Source organism: Elgaria multicarinata, chromosome 12 (genome assembly GCF_023053635.1).
Source record: "Elgaria multicarinata webbii isolate HBS135686 ecotype San Diego chromosome 12, rElgMul1.1.pri, whole genome shotgun sequence".
NCBI classification, from domain to species: Eukaryota; Metazoa; Chordata; class Lepidosauria; order Squamata; family Anguidae; genus Elgaria; species Elgaria multicarinata.
Window position 1 is genome coordinate 31,031,044 of NC_086182.1, and position 21,414 is coordinate 31,052,457.

General features: G+C 47.7%; 1 protein-coding gene across 1 annotated transcript; it reads right to left on the reverse strand.

Moving 5' to 3' along the window:
• Nucleotides 1–324: 324 nt before the first annotated feature.
• Nucleotides 325–10,309, reverse strand: ANKK1 (ankyrin repeat and kinase domain containing 1). Its single transcript, XM_063139022.1, has 8 exons — nucleotides 10,095–10,309; nucleotides 8,136–8,430; nucleotides 6,636–6,787; nucleotides 6,371–6,420; nucleotides 4,673–4,828; nucleotides 3,521–3,639; nucleotides 3,227–3,275; nucleotides 325–1,655 (listed from the first exon to the last, which is right to left on the reverse strand). Exons 1-8 carry the CDS (start codon nucleotides 10,271–10,273, stop codon nucleotides 325–327), a joined length of 2,331 nt encoding a protein of 776 aa, XP_062995092.1. The 5' UTR covers nucleotides 10,274–10,309.
• Between the last annotated feature and the right edge of the window lie 11,105 nt (nucleotides 10,310–21,414).

Sequence of the window (21,414 nt, forward strand, 5' to 3'; positions counted from 1 at the left end):
ATTTTGAGAGAGGGAGAAAAATGTCTTCCTGTCCACATTCTCCATACCATGCATAATTTTGTACAGGTCTATCATGTCTCCCCTTAGTCTCCTTTTTTCCAAGCCAAGGTTGTCTACAATGACTTGCAGCAGCTGCCCAGGCTATCAGACAGACAGAGAATTCCCATCCCTATCAGGGATGGTGAGATGGACCATGGGGACTTTGACATGCAAAGTGAGGTTCTCTCACTGAAGCCCAGTGAGGTGCTTTCACTTAAAGGCATGGCTTGACCCTACCACAAACTCTGAAGCCAATCCAAATTTTTGGATGAAGCAGTTTCCTGGTTATGTTTGTTCAGATGTTTCCTTAGCATCGTCTCTGTATACCTTGTGGTGGCCCCTGGGCTTGGCTTTTGAAGACTCCTCACCTTGCAGTAGGTCCACAATGCTTTGCTTCTGATTCCTGAGGGCGAGCTGGAGAGGAGTACACCCCATGTTGTCCTCCAGCTCCAGCAAAGCCCCTGCATTGAGTAAAGTCTTCACGATCGTTGCATTACCTTTGAGCACTGCAAGGTGTGTGGGTGTCCAGCCCACCTTGTTCTTGACATTGACATCTGCCTTATGCTCAAGGAGGTTAACAATGCTGAGAAATGACCCCTGCTGCACTGCCAGGTGGAGGGGGGTCCAGCCAGAATTCTCAGCGAGGTTGGGGTCTGCCCCTCTGCATAGCAACTCAGAAATGACAGCCTCTTCACTGTAGCGTATCGCCAAATGCAGAGGCGTCCAATCCAGGCTGCCCCCAATATTCACCTTGGCTTGGTTGTCCATCAGGAGGCGGATGATTTCCATGTGGCCTTTAATGGAAGCCAGGTGCAAAGGTGTCCACCCTTTGTCCGTCCTCAGGTCTATGGCGGCTCCATATTTGATCAGCTTCTCACAGATGAGGTATTTTCCTTTCGCTACAGCCAGATGAAGAGCACTGTAATGGTTCTGGTCTAGGCTGTTGACTTCTGCACCATTCTTCAGGAGGTACTGGACCACTCTGAATTTGCCTTTCTCTACAGCAAGATGAAGTGGAGTCCGGAGGTTTTTCTGCTTCTTTTCTAGATCTGCCCCTTGGCTGTCCAGCATTTTAACAAGCCTGATGTGCCCATACGCAGCTGCCACATGGAGGGCAGTCCGTCCCTCATTCTCCTGGATGTTGGGGTCAGCCTGACGTGAGAGGAGAACCCGGACCACATTTTCAAAGTTGTTCTGGGAGGCCAAGTGGAGGGCAGTCCACCCATCAAGTTCTTGGGCCTTGATGTTGGCCTTGTGGTCAAGCAAGAGGCGGGCTATTCTGTCATCGCCATTCTGAGCCACAAAATGGAGAGGTGACCAGCCATCCTCATCAGTCATGTTGACGTCCGCGCCATGTTGGATGAGGAGTGAGATGATCTCCAGAGACTCCTTTTGGACCGCCAGGATGAGGGGAGTGGAACCCCAGGCAGTCTTCTTGTTCACATCAGCTCCCTGCCTCAACAGGAATTTCATTTTCTCCAAGTTCCTTGGAGTGACCATGAGCTGAAGGTTGTTTTTATGGGTCTCACTGACACCTTCTGACAATATCAGAGCTTCCAGGCTTTCAACCTCATTCTGAGGGAAATCATGAGATTGATCCTTATCATTCTCAGCACCTGAAACGGAATGAAAAGGTGTTGAACATAACACATGAGATGAGTTGACATCATAGAATCATAGAATAGCAGAGTTGGAAGGGGCCTACAAGGCCATCGAGTCCAACCCCCTGCTCAATGCAGGAATCCACCCTAAAGCATCCCCGACAGATGCTTGTCCAGCTGCCTCTTGAAGGCCTCTAGTGTGGGAGAGCCCACAACCTCCCTAGGTAACTGATTCCATTGTCGCACTGCTCTAACAGTCAAGACGTTTTTCCTGATGTCCAGCTGGAATCCAGCTTCCTTTAACTTGAGCCCGTTATTCCGTGTCCTGCACTCTGGGAGGATCAAGAAGAGATCCTGGCCCTCCTCTGTGTGACAACCTTTCAAGTCTTTGAAGAGTGCTATCATGTCTCCCCTCAATCTTCTCTTCTCCCGGCTAAACATGCCCAGTTCCTTCAGTCTCTCTTCATAGGGCTTTGTTTCCAGACCCCTGATCATCCTGGTTGCCCTCCTCTGAACACGCTCCAGCTTGAATTGTGAATTGTGGAGCCCAGAACTGGACGCAATACTCTAGATGAGGCCTAACCAGGGCCGAATAGAGAGGAACCAGTATCTCACGTGATTTGGAAGCTATACTTCTATTAATGCAGCCCAAAATAGCATTTGCCTTTCTTGCAGCCATATCGCACTGTTGGCTCATATTCAGCTTGCGATCTACAACAATTCCAAGATGAGTGGCCATGGGTCTTGAACCCAAGTCTGCTGAAACTTAGACAGAGACTACGTGTGAAGTGATACTCTCCGTTGCAAAAACCCAGCTACTTCTAGATTTTGTGTTTCCTCCCCATTCTCCAGTCCAGAGCTACACTACTGGATTGGACAGCAATAAGAAATCCTTCCATTGGTCCTTTCGCTTATAAATATGGCTGCCCCGACAAAGCCCGCCTGTTTGTGCAGCCGTCCTAATAGGGTGTTGTGATCACATGCCCAGCCCAACTGATGCTACTGTTCTCCTCGTGCCCTGAATAGTGACTTCCTGTGCTACAGCTAGGTTATTTCCTGCTCTCACAAGGATTGTGGTCCAGGCTGCAGACCAATGTTCCATCTGCTCACTTACAACTTGCTCACAGTGCCAGCTTCACTCCCTTCTCCTTGTGGATCATCAGTCTGGAATTTTAGGCTTGTAATCTGGGCTTTTTCTCTGACCCAATCCATGCTAGAATTGCACACGCACACACACACACACACACACACACACACAAACACACACCAATTGATTGGACTTGATTTTGTCAAGGTAGTGTACATTTTCTAGTCACTATAAGGTGTTTGAGTTTTTTGTTTTGTTTTTAAATTGGCCCAACTTCTGTTATTAAACACAAACCTTTCAATTTCCATTCAGGCTGGACACCAACTTAAACCTTTGCTTCCTGCCACCATGTCTCTCGAACACTAGACTGCAAAACTATGGAGAGAAGTTCTCAAAATGGAGAGCAATGCCCTGAGATCAACTCCTCTCGAGCAGAGGAGTTCAAGAACAATGTATCTCCAGCAGAGAGGTTGACCTTGGATCAAACAGAGATACTCACCCCCATTGCTTGCTCCCCGAAAGAGACCAGATCCTTCTGTATCACTCTTCTTAGTCATGTAGACATGGAACAGAACAGGCATGCATTTAAGCAATATCATAAAATGGATCGTGTATACAGCCCATTACAGCAGCAAATCCCATGACTGACTTTGAGATATTTTCCATCAAATCCCACTTCTGCATTCTTCTAAATATGCAGTGTACAGAGAATTGCCCCAAAGGGATTCCCCACCCAGTTGCCACCACTCCTTATTTAGGGCAAATGCACTATGACTAAAATGCCCAAGGTTACCTGTTCGCTCCTAGGAAATGTGGGCTTGAGTGACATCTTCCTAGAGAGATGCTCTTTCTCCGGGTCCACCACAGGGCTTCGGATTAAGGAGAGCAGCATGCTTGTCTCCACCAAGACATCTGAGCAAGTGGAAAGGATGGATAATGAAGAGCTTTGCCTCAACAACTCACAAAACCAGTTCCTAGAATTCTGAAGAATTTGGAAGAATGCTGAAGGACTAGTTAGCGACGGCATACAAATAGGACCCTACAAGACCACTCAGGTATTCTGGGGCAGCTCTGCTCCATGCTCTATCACTATCACAGATGCAGTTGATTGGGACACATGGAAGGGCCTTCTCCATGGGAGTGGCCATGGCACAAAGACAGAAGAAATGTTCTACATGTACGCAGAAGGTCCCAAGATGGACCCATGGCATCTCTCCAATTAAGGAATCAGGTAGCAAGTGGTGGGATAGAGGGCTATTTGAAGTCCTGCAGAACTGCCAGTCAGAGCATACCATATTGGGCTAGATGGGCCAAAGTCATGACTGATATAAGGCCAATTCCTGAGTTCTTCATATATGTTTACCCAGGTTGTAGAATCCTTTGCCCTGGGAACTCTGCATGTCTCCATCTCCAATGGTCCTTTGATGGAAAGTAAAGACCTTTTTGTTTAGACAGGTCTTCTTGAAATAATTCCCCTTGGCTTGTAAACTGTGATTTAAAAATAAATAAATCTGCTGTTCTTCTCTCCCTCCCTATCCCACTCTTAAATTGTGTGATTGTTTTTAAAATACTGTTTATCTTAGACTGGGTCAACCCTATCACCAGTCCAAGTGAGGTGGCCACTTTGGAAGTCAGAGAAGGGCAGCTAATTGTTAACTATTTTAATCATACAATATTATGCGTCTTGGTAATTAGGAGGAGGAGGAGGAGATGATGATGATGATGATGATGATGATGATGATGATGATGATGATGGAGAAGGAGAAGGAGAGAAGGAGATTGAGATTGAGAAGGAGATTATAATCCATGATTATTTATTGACTGACACTTCTGGTCATGTCCCCAGTAAATGTGAAAGTCATGATCATGAGGGGCTCACTCAAACCCTGGTTGGGACCTGGTTTAGGGAAGAGCTCCTGGGGAGAAATCCATTTGATTATCAAACCTGTGAAGCCCGGCCTCCTCTGTGGCTCCTGGTCCCAGCACCTCTTCATCAAGTCAACCATCTGTTGGCATTCTCCTGGCCAGTCATCACAGACAGGCTCCAAGGAGGGCCGCTTTCCTGTTGCTGCACTGATGATAACGGCCATTGTCCTTGCTCCTGTCAAAGAGGAGAGACCACACCGTCTGCGATCTATTTTCCTCTGGAAACCTACTGTGAATTTCTGGGATGGAGCTATAATGCCCTCCAGCTTGTGTTAACATTTTTAATGATAAATTTATTGATGAATTTATTTATTGAGTTAGTTATGGCATTTATATCCCACCTTTTCCCCTCCTTAATCAACTCAAGACAGCATGCATAATTCTCCTTCTCTCTATTTTATTCTCACAACAACATCCCTGTGTGGTAGGTCAGCCAATGAGCTTCCATGGCTGAGTGGGGACTAGAACCCAGATCTCCCGACTCCCAGTCCAACACTCTAACCACTACACCATGGAAGGCGTCTTTCCCAAGGGCCCTCAAAACACTAGAGCTGGCCTTGGGGTGTGGTGGGGTGTGGGAGGTCAGGCCTGGCCTGGCCCAACCTATCTTGTTGCCTGAGGCAAGAAGCCCATGTTGCGGCCTGCTGCTGCCTTCCTTCCAGTCTCGAGGGAGCTTGACCGACATCTCACAAGAGCTTGCCCGAAGTCATGAGACTTCAGCTGGGTCTTACAAGACTTTGGGTGAAGGAGGAGTGCATGCTGGGAGAGCAGGCAACTGCTCCAGAGAGGCCTGCCGGCTGTTCTATCGCAGCGGCAAATGCCACAGCAGCAGGGGAGTGGCTGGCAGGCTCTCAAGAGCACCCGCTGGAGGCAGTGGGCCCTCCTGGATGGAGCAGGGCAGGAGAGCAATATAATTCAAGGTTCTTCCTTCTCTACCACCTGAATGGTTTGCCTCAGCCTACCTAATGAGAAGACCGGAGGGCATCTTCCCTCCCAACAATCCTGGTTCTGAATAGATGGGTGGGTGGGTGTGCAAACATGTGTGTGTGTGTGTGTCCTGTTCCCATCACAGCCTCACTCACCATCACACAGCTCTGGTGCCACTACTGAAACGGTCTTCTCCCATATTCTCCTAGGCCCTCTTGTCCATTAAAAGCATACTCCTGGTTGCCAAATGCAATCCCCTGTTTAAAAGTGTCTTAGACCATTATTATTATTTTAATGTCCAAGCTTAGGCTTTTATGCATCTCTGGGATTTAGTCTTGGTACTAATAGGACCCCGCCACGTGATCTTGAATAAGCCGCTTGGCCTTTCATCTCCATATGCACCTTCTCTGGTCCATAAAGGGAGTGATTGGAAGCCGCCACCATGGCTGATCTCCTCGATCATCCCAGAGTGCAGGACACGGAATAATGGGCTCAAGTTACAGGAAGCCAGATTCTAGCTGGACATCAGGAAAAACTTCCTGACTGTTAGAGCAGTACAACAATGGAACCAGTTACCTAGGGAGGTTGTGGGCTCTCCCACACTAGAGGCCTTCAAGAGGCAGCTGGACAACCATCTGTCAGGGATGCTTTAGGGTGGATTCCTGCATTGAGCAGGGGGTTGGACTCAATGGCCTTTTGGGCCCCTTCCAACTCTGCTATGATTCTATGAACTGCTAATAATAGTCCGTGAGTTAAGGGATTTACCACATTCCCAACCCATCACAATTACCTGAATATGGTTTCTTCTGAGTAAGGATCTCCCAGACGACAATCCCAAAGCTTAAAGGACAAAAAACAAAACATTAGGTAAACATAGTTACATGCAGGACTTATACAATATGGAGGGGACATAGCTCAGTGGTAGAGCACCTGTTTTGCAGAAGGTCCTAGGTTCAATCCCCGGCACCTCCAGGTAGGGCTAGAAAAAATCAACTCCACCATGGAATGGATAAGCTGACGTCAAAGAATCAGAGAGAGGACACGCCATTCCTTACCTGTAGACATCAAATTCGGTTCCTGGTGGCCTGGTGCTTTGCAAAAACATCTCAGGTGGGACATAGCTCAGGTTTCCCTTCATAGCTGACCTCTCAATCTCCTGTATCCAGTCTGATGGCTCCATCCACTTGGATAAGCCGAAATCTGAAATCTGAGATCAGGGTGAAATAAAACGTTACTTTCAACTTCCCTACCCTCTGCAGCTGTTCCTTCATTCCTCTCCTTGATTGTCTTGGGGCGTGTTCACATAATGCACTGCTCTTATTTTTGTACTTGTGAGAGTGTGCTGGTGATAGCAATGAAATGTGTGAGCCAGAAGCGTATGGTGAGAATTTGCTTTAATTACGATTACAGCGGAAACAGAATTTCATTGGCATCCACATTTTCAGAGTAAAAATACCTTGCAGTAAGTCTTCTATCATATCTATCTATGCTATAAATTAAGGATGTGCTCCGCTTCTAATCGGACCGGCGAATTAGAAGCGGAGCGGGGTGCTTCGCCTCCCCTTAAGGCGGAGGCGAAGAGGATTGGGGGGCCGGCGGAGCGTGGCGAAGAGGATCGAGGTGAAGGCGGATCCTTCGCCTCAATCCGGAGCTCCTCCGGAAAGGTAAGTGGGGTTTACCGGGCCCTGCCACTGTCGCTGTCGCCCATGCGGTGACAGCGGCAGGGCCCGGTAAACCCCCCCTCCTCTCCCTTACCTGCCTCCATCTGCGGTCCGTCGGCTTCTTCAATTGAGCCCGCGGTTCAACCAGGAAGTCTGGGCCGCACTTGCGGCCCAGACTTCCTGGTTGAACCGCAGGCTCAATTGAAGAAGCCGACGGACCGCGGACAGAGGCAGGTAAGGCCCCCCTCCCCCTTGGTCCCTTACCGGGCTCTGCCGCCGTCACCGCATGGGCAGCGACAGCGGCAGGGCCCGGTAACCCCCCCCGCCCTCCTCTCCCGGCCTTACCTGGCACCACTCCCCTCCACTGCGGAGCTCCGATTCGGCGCCGGAGCTCCGCGGCGAAGAGGAGCGGAGTATGGGCGGAGTGGTGCGGAGTGGGCCGATCCGAAATTTTTGGATCGGCCCGCGGGACAGAGCGGGGGGTCCGTGCACACCCCTACTGTAAATGTTATACACAGAATATAGGCAGCTGCCTTATAGTGAGTCACAGCCTTGGTCCGTCCTACTCAGTATTGTTAATGCTGACTGGCTTTCCAGGGTTTTGGGAAGGATTCTTACCAACCCCAATTGGGGATGCCTAGAATCGAAACTGCAACCTTCTGCATGCAAAGCCGGTTCTCTGCTACTGAGCTACATGCCCTCATCAGCCCATTGGTCTATTTAACCCAGTATTACCCACATTGCCTTCTCTGGTTTTGTGTGTCCTCCGATAAAGGTTCTTCCCATCCTTTAAACATGTTTACTTGAAGATACCAGTTTAATACCTGGTACCTTCTGCACTCATACTTGAGCTATGGATCCTCCTGCTAAACCTGCTTCTCAAACAGCCCTCACCTTAACATGAATATTGGAATCCAATAGGATATTTCCTGGCTTTAGGTTGAGGTGAAGCAAAGGAGGCTTCAAGATGTGCAAGAAGTTCATGGCCAAACTTGTCTCGTGGATGATTCGGAACTTGAGCTGCCAAGCCATTCGGTGGGTGGGTAGAGTCTCCTCCAAGGACCCGTTGACCATGTATTCCATGACAATCCCCAAGGGGCTGTCACATATGCCGTAGACGGACACAATGTGTTGAAATTTGATTCTCTCCATCTTGGCTACCTCTTCCATGAACTGATTCATCTTGGTTCTGCAAGGGGGGAAATGCAGCGCATGAATGCAACGCTTTGGTCCCATACTTTGAGAGAAACGGTTCCATCTTCTCTAGATCCGTTGCTTCAGTTTAACCAAACACATAAGCACGCTTTCATTTCAGGAATGGATGCAGAAGAACAGATGAGATAGTACTGGGCGGGGGGGAGTGGGCCAAGCAAAGATAGCAGGATTCTGGTTTGCTGCTTCTGTTTGGCATGGTGAACAGTTGCTTGAATGTTATGCCCAGTCTGGTTTACACATGCAATGCTCATCCTTTATTGGTTTATTTACAATATCGCTCCCCATTCAAGAATTTTGGAGCAGTGGACAAATAGAATAAAAGAACAAAAACAGACTAAAAACACATTAAAAGTACATTTTTATGCTTGTTGTTGTTACCTGCCTCGATCCAATCAGAGAGATGGGTAAGAAATAAATTATTATTATTATTATTATTATTATTATTATTATTATTATTATTAAATAAACCATGGCTGATCATTAAGGGAAGGCTTCCAAAACAATGACGTTTTTAGGAGGTGCTGGAAGGAATACAAATTTGGTGCCTGACCTCCCGAGGCAAGGAATTCCATAGGATGGGGGCCACCACACTGAAGGCTCTTCCCCTGATGGACTCCAATTGGACAATAGCACTTTGTGGAACCACCAGAAGCAAGCCCTGGTGGCATGGTGGCATCAAGTGATGACTTGTAGGTATGTGAATGACCCATCACAAATTAGTCATCTCAGACAGGATTTTCCAATCACCTGGCCTGAGCTAAGAGCCTGGAGACTACACGCTACATTCCTCCCATGAAGAAGAATTCTTGCAAACGAATCAGCTGCAAGCCCTACTGTGACATGAGAACACCTCCTGCATCTCTGGCTGTGATTGACTTAGCTACTTTTACGTCACAGAGAGGCGTGTGGCTGGTGTGGCTGCGTGGGGAGACGGGGGAGGGAATGATTGCCCATAGAGTAGGTCACACACCCACAGTGGGCAAGGGGATAACACAGTGATGTCTCAGGAAGGGTTGGGTAATGGTTTCAGTGGGGCAACGGGTAATATCGCAAGGCATGTGAGTGGTTAAAAAGGACTTTTAAAAACTATGGCATGCTTAAGGGATGGCCCCAGATTTAAACACCATCTTTTCAAGGATTAATATGAACCGATGGGATAAATTAGACAATGGGTGACACGCAGAGCCTATTTATGTAATTGACATTTTAAAAGAACACCCTGTTGGTTGATTGGGTTGGGAGTCTCTTGCCAGAAGCCGAAAACACTTGCAGCTTATAAAATATGACTGTTTTGCCAGGGTGCGAGGCAACCGCTGTGGTTTTTGGATGTGGTTCCTCAGCTGATTGCACCCTTCCACATTCTGATTCATAACTTGCCCAACCAGTTGGTGCAGCTCAACGCTCATTCCAGGCTGCCAAGGATTTCGGCTTCAGGCATAACGCAACATGGGTCAGAAGGGAGCTGGGCGCATGCCCCACCGTGTCTCTTGCCGAAGAGGAATGTTGTTTTGCATTGCTTCAGCCGAGCACGAACATCGGTCTCGTCCCAAGCGTGAGACAAGCACATCCGCAGAGCTTTTCAAATGGAAATGCAGCAAGGGCACCGCTCCAAAACTTAGCTACAACCTCGTAGATTACCTGTCAAGTCTGGAATCCTGAAGAAGACAAGAAAGGCACTTCACCACGTAGGTGGTCCGCCATTGTTTATGCTTCGCTCGGAACACTGGGCCAAAGCTCCCACCACTGGCCACCTGGAGCCAATCGCCTTCGAAATCCTCCTTGGTGAACATGGTCACGCTCCGTGGGTGCCACTCCATTTCCCCAACGCACAAGAAGATCCTTCCTCCTCTACATCTGAGGATTACTGCTAGAAATGGCTTCCTAGTTCTTGATTGCCAGGGGCGGGGCGGGTGAGGTGTGTCTTGCTCTACGGCGTTTGTTTGGCCCAGCTGTCAGAGGAGTTACAGGTGGCAGAGCCAAAAGAAAGTTGGCTGTTACTCAAGTAATGCTGCAAGAAGGAGAGAACTATGCATACAGACCTCTCTCGTACTCCAATGCTGTGCGGCTGGGGAGTTTTTTCTGCTGTGACAGGAGCTGGTTCAGTGCATCTGAAGACATCCCCCCCCCCCATGCACCCAAGAGAATCCCACCCTTCACGCAGCTCTAGGAAGGAAACGCAAGGATCGTTCCAGGCATAGCCTGCAGCTTATTTTATTATTATTACTTATCCAGCATCGTTAGAAACACTTTCAGCAGCTCAACTGACACATAGATCCACAACTCACAAATACAAATATCTAATAGCAGCAAGTAAATATGACACCCATTGTTTAAGACTAGTTTGGAATAGGGAATTGGAGTGTCCTATCTGGCCTAACCAAATGGACGGTTGCTTTAGCATCTGTTTCTGAAGCTTCTATGGATCTTGGGAAGGAAAGGAACCTCGCGTGCAAGCACTAAGTCATTAATGCCTCTTGGAGGGACGCCAGCTTTCGCTGATGTTTTCTTGCAGGCCTTATAGCGGGGTGGTTTGCCGTTGCCTTCCCCGGCCATGATTACCTTTCCCCCAGCTAGCTGGGTACTCATTTTACCGACCTTGGGAGGATGGAAGGCTGAGTCGACCCGAGCCGGCTGCCTGAAACCAGCTTCTGCTGGGATCGAACTCAGGCCGTGGGGAGAGTTTCAGCTGCAGAAACTGCTGCTTTACCGCTCTGCGCCACACGAGGCTCTCTATGGATCTTAGGCTACGTCTTATTCAGCAAAAAGTTTTGTTTCGGGTTTATTGGACTCCACAACGCCTTTTCAATAAGGGTTTGTCTAACTTGCGTAATTGCTGGAGATGTAATGCATCTAATGCTTCTTTAAGTCATATGCTTTGGCAATGCCTAGCAGCTGTCCCCTTTTGGGAGGAGGTTATAATAAGGATGAACTTTGTACTGAAACCATTTATGATATGGAAGAACGTGCATGGTCCTTCTAAATTACCTACCAGTTTCCTGGAAGTTAACGCACGGTCAGCACAGATGGATCTTTAGAGCCCTTAGGACAGCCAAAAGACTTATATTATCACATTGGGAGGGCAAATTTACACCTCCTATAATGCAATGGATCAAGGACCTAATAACATTATCAACTTTTGAATGAGTGTTATGTAGATGCAACTTGCAAGAGGATAAATATACGGCTATTTGGTCTGCTTTTCTTGAAACCTTTGTATAACTCTCTCCCTTTTTTAAAAAAAAGTTTATATGATGGAAATGATGATAATTCTATATACACAATCTGTGGTGTGTCCCCCTCCCATTTTCACGATGTTTTTTCTGTTTTGTTTGTTATTATTCACACACAATTTTTTTTTAAAAAAAATTACTTATCCTGGAAAGCACAACAGTAAAACATTCACATAAAGTAGATGGGAAATGAGGTCTTGCTTTTAAGGCTCAGATGTGCAAACTTGAGCAAAATGCTCCCTTTCCCCCTTTAGTATGGGGGCTAGAGACACCTGTGACAAGCCTGCTCATGTGTCATTCTATCTCCAAAGATCATAGAATCATAGAATAGTAGAGTTGGAAGGAGCCTACAAGGCCATCGAGTCCAACCCCCTGCTCAATGCAGGAATCCACCCTAAAGATGGCTGTCCAGCTGCCTCTTGAATGCCTCTAGCGTGGGAGAGACCACAACCTCCCTAGGTAACTGGTTCCATTGTCATACTGCTGAAACAGTCAGGTAGTTTTTCCTGATGTCCAGCCGGAATCTGACTTTCCGTAACTTCAGCCCGTTATTCCGTGTCTTGCACTCTGGGAGGATCAAGAAGAGATCCTGGCCCTCCTCTATGTGACAACCTCTTAAGTATTTGAAGAGTGCTATCATGTCTCCCCTCAATCTTCTCTTCTCCCGGCTAAACATGCCCAGTTCTTTCAGTCTCTCTTCATGGGGCTTTGTTTCCAGACCCCTGATCATCCTGGTTGCCCTCCTCTGAACATGCTCCAGCTTGTCTGAGTCCTTCTTGAAGTGTGGTGCCCAGAACTGGACGCAATACTGTCACAGACCACCATTTGGGCAAGAGGTCTCTGATTTGAAAAGAAAAGGGGGGAAGGAAGTGTCACACATTCAATAAAGCAAGACAGAGTGTGCCATTGAAGGTGGGAGGACGGGATATGCTAGTAGTTACGCAGCAATTGCTTTGGTTTTGAAACCTTGTCTCAACGTGTCTTTCCTCCTTTCCTGAAATTCTGCTCATATTTTTTGAAGATAAAGATATCCTGGCGATGTTCAGGGGCACTCTCTTCTTCAGACTTTGGACAGGCTCAGAGCTGGCTAGGTCTCCCTAGATGTTCACCTTGAAGTCACCATCAAAGCTTAGTTCAAAAACCCCACTACACAAAGTCACATTATCTGTGCCTCTTCTGATGCCAAGAAATAAAGACCCAAAGACCAGAGTGGCCAAAATGAAAGAGAATCAATCATCACTTATCACAAACCTTGGTGGATAAGACACTCCAACCTTTCATCAAAGAGGCATCTCAACTTTCTGTATGTCAGCTGATTCAATTTAGAAGCATTTGGAAAGGCTGGAGTTCAAGGACATGCCCTAAAAATGCAGGATGAATCATATTCATACAGCTGGAAAGGGCAAAAGGCCATCTGATGACCAAGAAACAAAGATGGATAGAGCCTGCCCCTCATTTTTATTCCAGTTGTAACAGGGTTTTCAAGGGGATGAAAATGGCTGATCTTCACATGTAAATGTTACTCTTTCCTGTACCGTCTGGAAATTAAACTTGAAAGACCTATTCATTCATTCATTCATTCAAAAGATTTATAAGCCACCTTATGGGGTAACCCCTCCCAAGATGGTGTACAACAAAACTTAAAACCATGAAGCTTGATAAGAATACAATCAACATTATCAATCATGCACAGCCCTAGTAAAGACCTAACTCAATTATTGGCCAAGGCAAACAGATCTTTAGGGCCCACTTGAGGGCCAGAAATGATGGGGCTTGATGGACATCAATTAGAATAGATTTCCACAAATGTGGGGCCACTACCAAAAAAGCTCTACCCTATGTGACAGCCAACCTAATTGGTCTTTCAGTCAGACACACAAGAATGTTTACCGATGCTGATCTCAGAGTGAAGGCAACCCTTCAAGTAACCTGGACCCAAATAGTTTGGGGTTTCAAAGGCCAATACCAGCACTTTAAATTGGACCTGGAACATTGCTATTCCAAATGAGAACTATTTGCAAGAGCTCAGCCCTCCCCTTTTTTTAGTTCATTAAAATGACCTGCTAAAACTAGACTGCTAGGTAGCATAATACAGTGCAAACATCAGTTACTTAAGATAACCTTCGCTAAACCTGAGCAGTTGCTAAGACAGCTCAGATAAAATACCTTGGAAGAAAACCATCAATGACCTCAGCTACTGTACTAGATAACCTGTGCTAAACTGTATCTGTCAGGCAACCCAAATTGAAAAGGACTGGATCCATACCTTAGCACCTTTGCTAGCAAACTAAAAATCCTAGATTGGCATTTACAAAAAGGGGTAAATAATACATCTTATTTCCTGGCATCTGATTTCTCGAAAGATTCCAGTGTTGTCCTTTGGGCCTCCAGCATCTGACGGATCTCACCTGTTCACATCCTGCATGCTCTCTCAGACAGACACTGAGGCCACAGCTAGACCTAAGGTTTATCCTGGGATCATCCAGGGTTCGCCCCTGCCTGAGCACTGGATCCCCTGTGTGTCACCTAGATGAACAGGTTTGACCCCTGGACGATCCAGAGATAAACCTTAGGTCTAGCTATGGCCTGAGTTCACAGTGCAGATACACCATGGAGTGGTTCAGCATTTGAAAGAGCTGAATTGTGAAGTTGGCGATTTGGGATGTGCTGTTCTGGTGCATCTCAATATGTCTGCATTCCACCAATGACCTAGGAGGGAGGGAGGGAGGGAGGGAGGGAGGGAGGGAGAGAGAGAGAGAGAGAGCTGCATGACACCTCCAGACACAGCAGTCTGTTGGAAAATCAAGACCTGTTGAGAAGCCACAACTGACTATGGAATATATGTTGTTGTTTATTCGTTCAGTCACTTCCGACTCTTCATGACTTCATGGACCAGCCCATGCCAGAGCTTTCTATCAGCTGTCACCACCCCTAGCTCCCCCAAGGTCAAGTCCGTCACCTCCAGAATATCATCCATCCATCTTGCCCTTGGTCGGCCCCTCTTCCTTTTGCCTTCCACTTTCCCTAGCATCAGCCTCTTCTCCAGGGTATCCTGTCTTCTCATTATGTGGCCAAAGTACTTCAGTTTTGCCTTTAATACCATTCCCTCAAGTGAGCAGTCTGGCTTTATTTCCTGGAGTATGGACTGGTTTGATCTTTTTGCAGTCCAAGGCACTCTCAGAATTTTCCTCCAACATCACAGTTCAAAAGCATCTATCTTCCTTCGCTCAGCTTTCCTTATGGTCCAGCTCTTGCAGCCATAGGTTACTACGGGGAATACCATTGCTTTAACTATGCGGACCTTTGTTGTCAGTGTGGTGTCTCTGCTCTTAACTATTTTATCAAGATTTGTCATTGCTCTCCTCCCAAGAAGTAAACGTCTTCTGATTTCCTGGCTGCAGTCAGCGTCTGCAGTAACCTTTGCGCCCAGAAATACAAAGTCTGTCACTGCCTCCACGTTTTCTCCCTCTATTTGCCAGTTATCAATCAAGCTGGTTGCCATAATCTTGGTTTTTTTGAGGTTTAACTGCAACCCAGCTTTTGCACTTTCTTCTTTCACCTTTGTCATAAGGCTCCTCAGCTCCTCCTCGCTTTCAGCCATCAATGTGGTGTCATGGAATATATACCCAGATAATATCATACCCAGATAATATTGCAGTGGGTGCTGATACAGCTGGCTTTTTAAGAAAAAAAAACCCAATGACCTGCATTCAATAAAGCAAGACAGAATGTGCCATATGTGGAATGAGACTGGGACATCTTGACCTTTGTTACAGGCAAGAAAATGTCTTGGGCCGGCCATCCCTAGTCACTGCCGTGCTACCTGGATGAAACAGACTGCAAGTCTGAGCCAGGGTGGCAATTTGCACATTGTAATGCACTTATCATTTGTTAATGTGTCTCCCGGCAGGTTCTGGACAGCGGCATCAGTGGATTCAGTAAGTCAAAAGCCACCCAGCATGTCCCTGTGGACCGTGCCAGCAGCATCTTATGGGATTATGGAAGGCAGCAAGCCCTGTTTCCCCAGTGCTGGAGAATTTTTATTTATTTTTAAATCCTTTAAAAAATAAATTCAAGGTGGTTTCTCTAAGCTGGCCCAAACAGATGTTGCAAGGGGGCGGCTATGATCTCCTTTATCCAGATTGGGTTGGGAAGACCGCAGAGGTGACCCTTCATGGTAGCAAGCCATCGCTAAGCCTTTTTGTACTGACGATGACCTTGAGGAAGGAGTAGACATGGGTAAGGATTGCATTTCAGTCCATTTTGGGAAAGGACGTAACCAAATCCACTTTCTTTTTCCATATTCCAGATGGGGCGGGGGGGGGGGGAAACTTGAAATTGAACAAAACACGAATGTAGGAGAAACCAAAGTGGACACATTCATCTATCCAGGTAGAGGATTTCAAGTGCTAAGTCATAAGTCCAGGCTTGGATCCCTGTGTATTCAGCAGAGCCAGCATCAAGGGTGGGCATGCTTGGGACACCACCCAGGGCCCATCACCCATCACCCCTGGACCTGCTCTCCTCCTCACCAATGCAGCCTCCTTGTTCTCCTGCCTCTCTCTCTCTCTCTCTCTCTCTCTCTCTCTCTCTGTCAGAGGCAGTTCCATATTAGGGGAAAGTGGGGGTGATGACTGTCCCCTGTTCCCCCACTCACTTGTGGCAGAGAGATCCCCACACACACAACCAGGTAGATGTGCAGCTACTGAGTGCCATGCATGGTCTTCTCCTGTCTTCTTCTGGCAATCTCAGTAGAATATTGGATATCCACCCTGGTCTCTGCCCTAGCAGCCCCAGTGGGCACCAGCCACTACTGCCCTCTGTTGATGAGAAGGAGCAGCAGCAGCCGCAACCTTCTTGCTCCCTGGCTCTCTGCTTCTCCAGGAGGCAAGAGGTAGCAATGGTGATGAAGAGGAAGAAGACAAAGAGCAGCTGGTGACAATGGCAGCGAGAAGGGAGACGCACTGAGGGTAGGGATGTTGTGGGAGTCTGGAAAGGGGGTGGAGTCCAGCAGATTTCCCAGCCCACTTGGCCTCCTGGACTCCAGTCCACAGACCCCTATGCTTGCCTATGAGTGTGCGTCAAGTTGGGCAAGCGCAGTGGTCCCCGCTGGTCCGCAGAGCTGCCATCATTGCGTTAACAGCCCCTTTACGGATGCCATTTATGCAACATTACATTTAGGGAGGGAAACCCAATCCGCCATTTTTTATTTTTGCAAAATGGCAGCTCAATGAGGGATCAGGCAGACACGCACCGCTGGCTCGTGGACCATGCAGCAGTTCAATCACTCTAACTTTAGCGCGCGCCACCCCGCCTCCTAGACGGCCGATGCGCAGGGACTGCGGAAGCCCTGTAGCGTTGGCCATTGTTATTATTTTTTTTGTTAAAGGGGCCACGTGCACCCCGAAGACTCCAGAGAAGGTAGGTGGATTTTTTTAATTAAACCCCCACCCTTTTTTTAATTAAGCCCTCTGCCCCCTGCCCACTCTTTCCCCGCCCTCCCTCCCTCCCAGCCCCCGTCCCCTGTGTCGCCCTCCGCCATCCCTCCCCCTCTCCCGTGTCGCCCTCCGCCATCCCTCCCTGTCTCCTGTGTCGCCCTCCGCCATCCCCCTCTCCTGCCGGTCCGGCCTTCCCCCCCATGTCTTCCCCCCCGGGATCCCCCCGGCCCAATGGGCACAGCGCTCGTATGAGCGCTGTGCCCAGTCCATGGCTTTTCCCGGCTACTCGCAAGTAAGCGAGTAGCCGCAAAAAGCCACGGACCTTGCTAGACATTCCACAGTCCTGGCCTCAGGCCAGGGCTGCGGAAAAGGTGCGCCATAAGCGACTTCGCTTATGGCGCGTTAAGGGAGGTCTGAGCACGGCTTGACCCCGGATTCCCCTGTGCGTCATCTGGACACACAGCAGGGAAACTGGGCCTCAAAGCGCGCTAAGGCCTCATCTAGCAAGGCCCTGAGAAACAAAATGGAGGTATTACGATGGGCCCAATGAGAAATAAGCACACTTAGCAGTGAGGGCCTGATGGCTATGGAAAAGAAAACCGAAATGGGGCATGGAATGGAGTTTGCTGGAGGGAACGGCTCCTTCGCTGAACAAAAAACACCGCAGCCCCGATTGCAAAACTTTATTAATATAATCAGAGGGAAAAAAGGAGACTGCAGCAATAAAATAGTAAAGCAGCCAATATCTTGTTTAAAAAGATGCAATCCCAGCAGATCAAACTAACCCTTAGAAGCCCAAAAGGGTTTAACCTCACCTGAATACGTGAATGTTGGGTGTCTCCCTCACTTGCTGGAGAGGCCATGCCATAAGCGGGTGCCACCACTTCAAAGGCCCACTCTCTCCCCCCAAATCACTTCCCATGGTGGTGGTACCCAAAGCAAAGACTCAGCAAAGCCTTCCCAATCTTAAAGACTGGGAAGCTCATTTGAGAGAAAGTGATTTGCATTCAGAATTTTAAAATGTATTTTCTAGCATTGAGACTGCTGGCAAATTTTACTTTTTGCTCTCTAGACTGGGGATCTGCAACATTTGGAATTTTGAGAGGCTGCTTTCGCAAAATGGCTGCCATAGTGGGTGTGGCCAGTCACAAAACACCCATTTCCTGGAGGCAAATGTGCGAGGCTAAAAGAACCTAAGTACAATGGGATCTGAGCTCCAAAACACAAAACCACTCTTTTGAACCTACAGGTTTTTTGTTCCAACGTCTATTTCACAGAAAGCAGACTGATGAGGCTCAGAGACCATTAGCGTAAGAGTTTAGAACCCCAATAGCTACCCATCTAAAAAAACATCATCTGAACGTGTCAATCTCTGGTGGTGTGCTCGCGAACCTAACAAGCTGGAATCAGAGTCCCTCGGTGGTAAAGCACCTTCCTCCTCTTCTTCTTCGCCTTCTCCATCTCCAGTTGGATTAGTTATGACAGCAACTTGTTCTTCGACAGTGTATAAACGGGACTCGTTAAATTCTCCAGAGCTGCTGGTAGGATCTACTGAGAAGTCTCCATCAGCCGTAATGTTGGATGTATCTGAAAGTTTCCCTGGGGCTAGCAGGCCCTGGGTGTGAACACTTGTCTCAGAGATGCCTAATGGCAGACTTTGTAAATGGGATGTCTGGTTTAGAACTCTGCTAAGAAATCCATCAGTTAAAGTGGCTGATGGGGTCATTAGGAACACTGGCACATGAGGAACTATAGAAAATGGTGAGGAGGCAGTAGGCAAGGAAGATTCAGCTTTCTGGGTCCATCCATCATGTAATGATCCGGGTCTTTCCAGATGGTCCCCTTTTAAACTTGCTGGTTCTGGACGAAAGTGAGATGCAACTAGAAAATGGTCTCCTGCCCCTCTAGTCTCTCCCCTCCTGAGTTTAAGAAGCTGAACCTTGCTAGATGCTGATGGTGAGAAAAACTCTGCTTTACTTGCTCCAATTACACTCGACTGCAGTCTGTTCAAACCGCTGTGTGATGTTTCCAAAAGAGCTGCTTCTCCATCCAAGGGTGAAGCAGTCGTATCCTTAAGAGTAGAACCTGGTGCAAATGAATGGACGGTGCGCAGTGGTGACTTAGGAAACCATCTTTGAAGTTCTATAGATCCCACAGTACCATATAGGGATGTTGAGGTTGACCTGAAGTCTGTGGCAACCAGCAAAGCAGAAGGATGCCCAGAATTTGTGCCAGGCACTGTTGGCACAAAGCTAGTTGCTTCTGATTGATTATGCATTTCAGTGCCACTTGCACTCTGGTTGATTTTTCCAGTACTCACTGTCAGTTCTTTCTGTTCTCCTGTGTTTACAAGAGAGAGTTTTTCACTGCGCATTAGAGCAGTTGGGCTGTCTCTTATAAATGATTTGGCAAAGTAGAAATGTCTTGACACCTGTGAAGATACATTAGCAGATGGTCCAAGATACACTTGATGATTCTTGATATCTTCAATTGGAGTGCCTGCTGAGAACAAGGTAGATACAGGTAGTGTCCTCAGTCTTTCATTTGCCATGGGGAGCTTGGATGAGATGGGATAGAAAGACTTAGAGAAGGTGGTGTTTGTATGATAGGAAGGCATTTCAGTTGCCATTGGGAAAGGAGCTGCTGCTGCTGAGGAGGGATCATTTAAGGCTGCAGATTCTTTGTGTTCTTTTCCAGTTGAGAGTGGCAGGACATCTGACTGCATGTTGGGAACATGACGAACTTTTGAAAGACTCTTTCCAAGTAACTCAGTGCTTAAGGACCCATGTGAAGGTGTGAGATGTTGTCCCACCTCTAATGGCAGTTCCATGTTCCCAGCTGAGGATGCACTCAAATGCTCTTCAAAGTTCTTACAGATGGGAGTAATGGGGGTTACTGATCTATATGGATGACCGTCGGTGTGGAGCATTTGCATTGTGCTCAGTTGACGCTTCCTTGCAGTCCTTGATATCTGAAGGGAGCTTCTTAGTATCTGAGAGGCCCAGGGCGCCAACAAGGAGGGCAGTGGGGAAACCGTGGAAGAAGTCGTCCGCAGCTCAGTTGGGGGTGGCAATATTTGGGATCTTTGCAGGACAGGCGCCATGACTGGTGGAGCAGCTGAGATACGTTGCTTCACAGGAGTTCCAACAGATAACGCCACTGGATTATTCTCTCTTAGAGCTTGGGAATCTAGAGGAGGTGCCAGAACCCCTTGGTTGTGGTTCTTGGTTGCTAAATACTTTGTTGTGGTACTTAGTTTCCTCAACCAATGGGGGAATGAGTTTGCTGTGAAATTGTTGGATCTCACCAGCCTGACTTCTGATCTGGGAAAAGTGGTAATGACTGGCCCAGAAATTACTCTCTTATCTGGCAAATAAGCCTTAGAAGAAAGAATATTTGGCCTTGCTGAATGCTGAATGGTAGACAAGGTAGGAGGGCTCATTTCCACCTGCTGTTCATGGCTGCTACCAGACATAACCAAACCCAGAACAGCCTTGTTGGTGAATGGAAGACTAGCTTGATGTTGTTTTCCTTCCCCAGTAGAAGGTAGCAAAGCTGGTAAGACAAACACAGGTTTAACCAGAATGATACTGGATGGGCCCATTTGTATTATATTTGAAGCACTGAGGTGGGAGAAGCCAAGAGCAGAAGACAGAATCAGCAGTTCCTGTCCACTGGCACTCAGTTCTCCAGAAGATGGAGTGGTATTCTGCATACCTTGCAAGCACACCTTGCTTTCAGCATTCTGGACCAAGTGTGACGAGTATTGAAGGGGGAGTGATGTTCCAAGGTAGCTGCTATCCAGAACAGAGTCAAGACTTCCAGCAGCTATGTCATCTGATTGTTTGAGGTGCTGGATGAAGTCTAGGGAGCTTTGCATGAGATCCTGAGCACCAGCCCCCACCAGCATTGATGTGGTCCTCAAGCCAAGGATGTTTTCTTCCATGTGACTTGGGCGCAGAAGAGGAATGTTTACTTTGCTGTGATGGCTGATAGAGGAGTCTGGATTGTCAAAGCCAGGACTTCTCCTTGAGGAGAGAGGAGTAGGACCCCCCTGCAAAGTTGTCCCATCAATGCCAGCTTGAGATATTGGAAAGCTGGTTTGTAGAGAGCTCTTTCCTTCACTCTGTTTCCCAGGGGTGTGAAGCATTACAGGCAGAAGAGTTGTGACTTGAGTCTGTAAAGCAGGAGGGGCAGATAGAAGTATGTTTGGGAACTGGGTTCCAACATCGGCAAAGAGAGATGTATCTAGCAATGGGGATTCAGTGTGGACGAAGGCAGAGGTGCTAG

Bases quoted from the DNA above. Each gene is read 5' to 3' on its own strand.
- ANKK1 (XM_063139022.1), bottom strand. From the start codon at position 10,273: ATGGAGTGGCACCCACGGAGCGTGACCATGTTCACCAAGGAGGATTTC. The intron at 8,431-10,094 runs GTAATCTACGAG...CCCCCCTTGCAG, and splicing joins CAGGATTCCAGACTTGACAG to AACCAAGATGAATCAGTTCA. The intron at 4,829-6,370 runs GTAATTGTGATG...CCTCTTTGACAG, and splicing joins TCAGAAGAAACCATATTCAG to GAGCAAGGACAATGGCCGTT.